The sequence below is a fragment of the Rutidosis leptorrhynchoides genome, chromosome 6 (genome assembly GCF_046630445.1).
Source record: "Rutidosis leptorrhynchoides isolate AG116_Rl617_1_P2 chromosome 6, CSIRO_AGI_Rlap_v1, whole genome shotgun sequence".
NCBI classification, from domain to species: domain Eukaryota; kingdom Viridiplantae; phylum Streptophyta; class Magnoliopsida; order Asterales; family Asteraceae; genus Rutidosis; species Rutidosis leptorrhynchoides.
Genome location: NC_092338.1, coordinates 189,265,032 through 189,274,290, shown reverse-complemented (window position 1 = coordinate 189,274,290; position 9,259 = coordinate 189,265,032). Strand labels below are relative to the sequence as shown.

The 9,259-nt window shown below is 32.5% G+C and overlaps 1 protein-coding gene across 1 annotated transcript; it reads right to left on the bottom strand.

Moving 5' to 3' along the window:
- Positions 1 to 1,100: 1,100 nt before the first annotated feature.
- LOC139855784 (3-oxoacyl-[acyl-carrier-protein] synthase I, chloroplastic-like) lies at positions 1,101 to 6,514 on the bottom strand. Its single transcript, XM_071845029.1, has 7 exons — positions 5,922 to 6,514; positions 4,131 to 4,562; positions 3,241 to 3,414; positions 2,957 to 3,070; positions 1,964 to 2,065; positions 1,798 to 1,864; positions 1,101 to 1,390 (listed from the first exon to the last, which is right to left on the bottom strand). Exons 1-7 carry the CDS (start codon positions 6,378 to 6,380, stop codon positions 1,323 to 1,325), a joined length of 1,416 nt encoding a protein of 471 aa, XP_071701130.1. The 5' UTR covers positions 6,381 to 6,514; the 3' UTR covers positions 1,101 to 1,322.
- Positions 6,515 to 9,259: the final 2,745 nt, after the last annotated feature.

Genomic DNA, 9,259 nt, shown 5'->3' with positions numbered 1-9,259 from the left:
TAGGCTATTGCTGACCGATTAAATGCTGAACCGGTATGATATTTTTTATTTATTATTATTTTATTATTATTATAATTATTATTATTATTATAATGAACTTGAATGGTCATATCTTTAAAGATAGAATAATAATAATAATAATTATTATTATTATTATTATTATTATTATTATTATTATTATTATTATTATTATAAATGAAGGTAAAATACACCATATCTTTATCTTTTATGAAAATTATATTTAATTAATTTAATTTTAATTCGGTTTAATAATAGAATGACATGTAGGATTACGTAATTCAGATTAATTAACAAAATGGCACGTAGGACAATTTAATTTAGATTAACTGAGAAGATGACACATAGGATTTATGGCACGTGCTTTATAATAATGTATAGATATATAATATCTAATAAATCTCTATAATAATGATGTCATAAATAAAAATTATTTAAGCTCAAAAAATTCAAAAATAAAAGAAAAATTTTACACTCTCCATGAGTCATTAATATTTAATTGTTTTTAATAAAATAAAAATATTAATATGTTAATTATATAATATATGAAGTATGGTACAAACTTATGATAAAACACTCCATGATCATATGTACAATATTGGAAGCATTATGTACAACCTTATGGTAAAACACTTCCATAATCATATGTACAATATATAGAGTATTATGTACAACTTTATGATAATGACACTCCATGACCATATGTACAAACTTTAAAACAAATTGTTCAATCATTCACAAAACACTTTATAAAAATAATTGTACAAACTTTGAAGCATAACTTACAAGATTTATATAATAATTCTATTTTAATTTTTTAAAAAATTTTAAGAGACATTTGCAATTACTAATATGTATTATTTATTAAAAATATAAATACTCAATTTTTAAGCAAATCTTAATAATTGGTTCTCTCAAGTTAAATATATTAATATGTTACAAAAACAACGAGAAGTTTCTTAGTCGGCACATGTGGTTCCACGGGTGATTAAAGTAAATGGTTTTAACATTTACATTCCTTAATACCTAAAATATATATCACTAAACTGATTCATTTAAACAAAATCAAAACCAGTAATTCCACGCGTCATTTAACTAATTTTAAGAAGAAATTTACCAAATAAATTAGTACTCCGTAATACAAATACGAAAAAAGGTTTAATGACAAGTTTTTGAACCCAATTCTAACCTGTAAATTTCAAAATGTACTCAACTCGATCCTAAAAAGTCTAAATTGGCCACCAACAAACATTTAACAACAGTTTTTAGAAATCTCGTCAAACAAAAAACACCATCAACTTAAATCATGGCTTGAATGCAGAGAATGCTACGACAGAGTTGTGTCCACCAAAACCGAACGAATTTGAAATCGCTGCAAATTACATAAACATCACCAATCAGTAAGAGCAAAAAAAAAAAAAAAAAAAAAAAAAAAAAAAAAAAAAAAAAAAACCTGAAGGTTGCAATTTCAACCAATTTAGTTTTCAAATATTCGCAAAATTGCTAGAGATGTGAATTTATGGCATAAATCCTAGATCATGTTATTTACAAATCAAAATATAGTAGAAGATTTTATCAAATTTATGTAATCATAATTCATGCATTAACTACTAACATAAACTGCAAATTTGGAAAACCCGTTTTTCACATAACCCAAATTTGGAGAACCCTTTAGACTTTTACCAATTACCAATGAATGTTTACTCGTTTGAACTCTTACCTAACCCGCCCATTTTGATACTTTTAATATTTATAAATGAAAAAGAGAAGCAAACTCACCAACGTTGATTTCATGTTGCTGCTTTATATTTGCAACAGTGTCAAATTCAACTGAAGGCTCAGGGTTCTACACATAATAACAGGATGTTAAAATTTTAAATAGTAGAACAATTATAATTATAATAATAATAATAATACATTAATAGCAAAAAGAAAAATAACGTACAAATTGATTTATGGACGGATGCAGCCACCCCGTTTGAATGGCTTTAATAGTTGCAATTGCTTCTAGACCACCGGCAGCACCTAAACAGTGTCCTATCATCGACTGAAACATAATCAAATAATCAATTATCAGTAATGAATGAAACATATTACAATAAATGTATCGAATTGGGTTACTTTTTATCTCTAATGGTCAAATGGGTAAAATCACAAACTTAGCTTAAAAGTGCCAAATGTGTTCTATGAATGCATAAAGCCTCCTAACTCAATCTATTGAACGAAATATATTATTATCATCATCATTATTGAAAAAAAAGCAAATTTCATGTTCTCAACATACCAAAAGAATCTGTTGACCCATTACCCAACAAAGCCAATTTGACACCACTTGACGAGAAGGAAGAAGGTAAAAAGAAAAACAGGGGACTCAATGGAATAACATTTTTCTATTTAAGCTCAAAGATAAAGTAAATTTTGTTTTATGGGTATAACCTAGGGGTGAGCATAGGTCGGTTAAGAGTAAAAGCTAACCAAAACTAACATGTCGGTTGATGTTAAATTTATCCATCATTTATCAGTTAATCGATCAATCCGCCAGTTATGGGTGCGTTAAAGGTTAACCATCAGTTTCAAACTTCAAAGAAAATATAAAAAGACAAAATGCAACACAAGGTGAAAAGAAAGATAAACTTAGAATGTAAATAAAACACCTCACTTATGAGAGTAAAACAGGAGTTTATAAAAGTCATCAAACAACACTTTATATGTATGTGCGGAATGCCAAAACAAAAGATGAAGGATTAGACCATTAACGTATTGAGAGAAAGAGAGACAGATTATAATTTTGTTTTAAATGATATCTCATGCTTTTTTCGTATATATTTGCTTAAATAGTATTTCCCTTCGTAAACTCATATGTATTTACCCGTGACCGACGTAACTTAATCATTTAACTGCAAATTCAAGACCGAACAATCGGTTACGACGAGTTTACCTTAGTGGCGTTCATTTTGATTCCATCTGTGTTCTTGAATACCTTCTTTACGGCATTTACCTCAGCCAGATCACCAACCAAAGTTGAAGTTGCATGTGCGTTTATATAGTTAACCTGGAAACAACAAGTTTGTTTGGGTTAGAGTTGCACATAATTTGAAAATGTTACATTTATTTCAAACAATAAATAGATATAATATACATAATAAAACGTGTATTCGGTGAAATGTAATGTGTGACAAAATCACAAACTAAAATAAAACAATCGAAACAAGATTGAAGTACCTCCTCGGTTGACACACCCGCATCTTCCAAACTGCTCTGGATACATGACGAAACACCGAGTCCATCTGATCGTGGATCAGTCATATGATACGCGTCACAATTAATCGCACCTCCCAAATATTCAGCCAGAATTGGTGCATCTCTTTTCATTGCATGTTCCAAACTTTCCATCACCTTTAAACATTTTAAACCCACCGATTTATTAGAAAAAATACATCATTTTACTTGCAGCCAAATACTATAGCCGAAAATGTATATTAAAAAAAAAAAGACAACTTTTTCAAGTCATCAAGCCATGTATACACAAATGGGTTACCCTGCCTGGGATACGTTATTGTTCTAACAGGTTAAATAGTTAAGCGACAGGAATTAATCAACAACAGAATGGGTCGAATGTCATCCGAAAAGGCTTCAAATGCAAATTAACATCCGAAATTGCCTACCAATAGAAAGTATTATATCTTTTTATCATACTTAGCACCATAGATATATACATAAAGTGTATTTGAAAAAATTGAAAGAAACTGTTTGTGGGTACGTCCAATTTGAGCCGTATTAGAATTTAGAAAGCAACACGGTTGACCAGCAACTCATCCTAATTGACCCGCTCATTTTACACCCTTACATTTAACTAAAAGTGAGTCAACTTTAGATTAAATTTTACCTCTAACGGTCCAAATACATGCAACACCTGAATCGCTTTTGTCCAAAAAGACATTATTACTATCATTTCTGAAATCATAGTTAATATTAATATTAATATTAATACTTATTATTAGTAAAACAAAATAAGATGTAAATAGCATGTGTTGACGACAGGACAGTTCAACCCCATCTAAGCTACCCGTTTTGAATACCCAATCGGTCCATTTTCGAAACTACAAACTTACCAACACACCAGCACCTTCACCCATAACGAACCCGTCTCTATCTTGGTCCCACGGCCTTGAAGCAGTTTGCGGATCATCGTTTCTCTGAGACAACGCTCTACACGCAACAAAACCTCCCAATCCAATTGGAATAATGGCAGCTTCGGTACCACCAGCAATCATCATATCAGCTTCCCCTCTACGAATATGATTTGCAGCAGCATGAAAACAGTAATTGGAGGTAGCACAAGCAGTTGAAATAGAATAATTCGGTCCCATAAATCCTATATCGATAGCTAGCAACGCAGATCCCATGTTCGTTATTGCATAAGGGATGAAAAAAGGTGTGATTTTTCTGTAACCCTTTTCGATAAGATTCTGAACTCCGTCAGAAAACACTGTAAGACCTCCCATTCCCGTTCCAACAAGAACACCAGCACGTTCCTTATCGATCTGCACACGGCATATGAATAAAAAAAATGAAAAATTGTATAGTTTTCTCAAAAGAGCGTAATGATAAGCATAAGTTGAGTTTGTGTCACCTCAAACGATTCTATAAAGATAAAGAAAATTACAAGCTAATCAGAGACTGGCCAAATGAGTTAAATGGGTCAACCTACTAATCAAAGATTTAGATTACAAGTGTAAATATATTGTTATTTTAAATTGAGACACAACATTTCATTAAATTTTGATAAGAGAGAGTTCAAACATAAAAAGTTTGTGTTCCACTCGATAAAAACCATTTTGGACAGCATTGTAAAATGACTCAATTCAAACCAACCCTGTTTTAACTTGTTAGCCAACCCACCCATCTTGCCACCTTTGTTCAAATATTTTTAGGACAGATAATAAAGTAGTTACGAAGTCCTACATTTTACACATGCATGTGAACTTGACACTTCTTTTTGCCCTCAACGTATGTCTCATGCATTATTAACCACACACAAACAAATAATAACAAAAAATTGAACAAATAGATTTGGTGAAGGACATATGAACATCATGCAATTAACATTGCTTTCCAACAAAGTGATTTGGTGCACGTTGCACATGATCCTTAGTACACGCATCACAAACTCTTTCACCACAGGCACATGAACCGTGTATGCTTAATACCCTTCTTACATAATTTCCATTTAGTACAAAACAACTTAAAGAATCACATAATCATTTGTGAGGCACCAAAATAGCAGCTAGATAAATTCACAATTATCTTGATCATCTATTTTCTTACAAATAATCCTCATCCAAATCTAATTACTTAACCCTAAACAATAAGAAAATCATAATCAATTCACCTATGAACAAAAACTGATCATCACAACATTAAAAATCAGTCTTTAACTATAGAGGTGAAATCATTAACACCAAAAACTTAAAAAGTTATAAACTTATTGTGCAAGATTAAAACTTTTAACACTAACAACTTTGAATCTTTAATACTTCAAAAGTTTAAATCTTTAACTATACAAAAGTTCAAATCTTTATCGCCAATAAGTTCAAAACCTTTAACAATTATACATATGAAGTTCAAATTATCAGCAGTTAAAAAACTTTTGATCTTACTGGGCAAGTTTTAATTTTAACAATTATCTATTCATGCTCAATGTACGTCACACAAATGCAGTATCCGTTCAGTGAATTTCACTCAAATCAAATACAAATTCACTAAATTCCAGTCATGCAGTATAAATTTCCCAAACAACAACCAGATCCAAAATTAATTAATATTAATACTACATAATAAAAACAATAACATTATTCATTAATTAAATTAATAACCAAATGAATATATATACATATACAAACCGTGTTGCGTTTATCACCACCAAGATCAGCATGTTCAAGAGCTTTTTTACCAGCAACAATGCAATATCTTAAACAATCATCAAGTCTTCTATCATTTTTACCATCAATATACCCATCTGCTTTAAACCCACGAATCTGACCACCAAACCGGGTCGGAAACTTTGACGCATCGAACCGGTCAATCAACCCGATTCCACTTTCACCCGCTAATAACTTATCATAGTAAGTATCCACGTCGTTTCCAAATACGGATACTAAACCCATACCCGTAATGACGACCCGTTTCTTCGGATCTTTTTCTCTTTGGGGTGCTGCAGCGACGGCGGAGATGACGGCGCGACGGCGGGTGGTGGTGGTGGTGGAAGTGAAAGATGGTGATTTGAGATTTATGGTTTTGTGAATCGGGTCAAGTGGGGAGACCCGAAGTGGGGTTGATTGAAGAAGGGCTTGAGATTGCATGATGATGATGAATTGATTGACTGAAATTGAAAGATTGGTGGTGTTGGATCGAATGGATTTTGATGATTTTGACGGATGTTTTGAGGGAGAGTGTTTGGGGTTATAGATATGGATGGATGACAGATATACAACGTGTGTGTGGCTGACTATATATATACTATATCACAATTATTAGACTGTAGATGTAAACTGATGTAGGAGAATGTGGTTGTAGACTGTAGTGTGTGTGTGTGTGTGTTTTTTTTAAATGGGTTTAATTATTACTACCAAATCTTGCTTTTTGTCAAATGTTTGGCAACTCATAAATACAAACTTCATAGTTTATAGCTTTTATAGTGAGTTAAATGAAATGAATTGTGCTAAATTATGAGTATGACATATATAAAGTTAGGTGGTTTATATTGTCAAAGTTAATACAACTATTAATTAAAATTCACTAATCAAAGGAACTTTGGTCTAGCGACATGAGAGGAACCTTTCAATCAAGAGGTTGTGAGTTTAAGTCTCACTTGAAGGAAGTGAAATGTAAATATTCGTGGTTTCGTAGCTAGGAATTTCACGGGTTTATTTCGAACTTTTCATATGACTTGAAATTGAAATTTGTGCAAATCTAAATTTCATTATTTATTTGTGATCATGTTGTTCATCCCCATTTCTATTTTAAAAAACTCCTACTACTATTATTTATTCCAGATGAAAACCCTTATCATCTTGCACCTTGATTTTTGACGAGGGTTTGATTTGGTCTAATATTGAAGGACGATGAGGTTTAATCTGTGGGATTTTAGAATAATAAATACTCCATCCGTCACATATTAATTTTCCTCTAACAAAACTATACACAATTTAAGAAAATGTTATAAATGTATTATACTTTCTGTTTTACTTTCTAATGTGACTCTTACTTTTTCTTTCTCATGTAACCCTATTCACATACATTAATGGTATAATTGAACTTAATTTTCTTATTTTTTTTATTTATAAAAGTGAAAAATTAATTTGAGACATCTCAAAATAGAATACTGGACAATAAATTAAAGACGAAGGGAGTAGAAAGGTATAGATTTATACATTCAATTAAGTGTTCCAGCAAGAAAGAAGCTTGCTCCATCCGAACTCATTGATGGTGCACGAGTGCATAATTATGGGAGGTGATACTCACACACCAATTTTTGATCCATACACACTTTTTACAATAAAACTTACAATTATATCTTTAGATTTATTTTGGGACCTGAACCTCTATTATTGTAAATAATGACATAATAGTCAATTAGGTGTGTATGGATCAATATTAAGTGTGTGAGTATCATCTCCCCATAATTATGTTGTAGCTCTAAGTTGTCCTTTGATTTATTCCCACATATGTAGTACTTTATTTAGAGTTAAACCGGCATTCATCCTTCATAAACTATGGTTGGTGCTGCTTCTGGCTTTATTCCGTACATGTAAGACCCTAATCATTTGATACAGCAGTGTAAATTTGTTACATAGAGTGTAGGTACTTTTGTGGAAATAAACTGAAGTCAGAAACTGCCCAGCGGCTTGTGCGCGCCGCGCACACTAAAGGGAGCGCGCTGTGCACCCTTCCTTGTTGCCGGATTCTGCTCTTTAATGAGATATTTTGGATGAGCTTTTTGGTAATTTCACTTGGGGACGAGTTAAAGGCTACCAGATCAGTTTGTGGGGAGTCATAACTCCATTATCATCTACCTTATCCTATTCCACTTCAATTTTAGAGAGAGTGTGTGATTCTTGAGTGAGAAAGCTTAAATCCAAGAGGAAGAAGTTGATTTCGGGCCCAAGTGCGGGTATTAAAGTCGTTCATCTACTCACTAGCTACGTTGTGGTTGTAGTGGTAAGCTCTAATCTTGATTTCCTTGTTTTAATTTGTGTAAGGGTTAGGGTTTGGGATAGTGATGAACATAAAACCCATATTTAATGATTTTGGGTGTTCTTGGGTAAGATGGAGTCATGAAGACTCAATGGTAACTAACCTAGGGTTTCAAAGTGTTAATTGATGTTTATGAGTCCTAATTGGTTAGTTAATCACTAGCACACCTAGTTAATTAGTAAATGGGTGTTAGTCGGGTTAGTGGATGACCCGAAATGGGTGTGTTGACTTTAAATTAGTCAAAGAGCTAATGATTGACCTAGTTGGGAAATATGGGTATGAAATACCCTAATTGTGTAATATTTAGTGTTGTTGGACCTTAATCACTAGCTTTTAAGTGATTAATGATGGTCTTGACCCTTAAGGGGCGGTTTTGGTGAAAATGGGGCGTTTAATGCATTTAAGTCATTAAATGGACATCAGTGAAGTATTGGTATTTAGTCCAACAAGTTTGTTTGTTGATCGACTACTTATTGCATTAGGTACTTGGTTTTGAAGCTTGCGGAAGGATAAAACCATCACCAAATCTTTAAGGTGAGTGGAATAATTATGCATACATGTATATGGCGTGTTTATTTGTGAATGTTATGGTATGAACCACGTGCCGGTAGTGCTATAACATGTATGTGACGAGTATTATGATGTGAACCACGTGCCGGTAGCATCAAGTGTGAACCACGTGCCGGTAGCACTATAAAATTTGGATGTGAACCACGTTCCGGTAGCATCAAGTGTGAACCACGTGCCAGTAGAACTATAAAATGAGGCGTGAACCACGTGCCGGTAGCGCCAAAGTGTGAACCACGTGCCGGTAGCACTATAAAAGAGTGAGACTCAAATGCGTATGGTGTGAACCACGTGCCGGTAGCACCATAGCGTTATGGTTAACCATATTATGTTGATGGATATTGTTTAGCATGATATATATATATATATATATATATATATATATATATATATATATATATATATATATATATATATA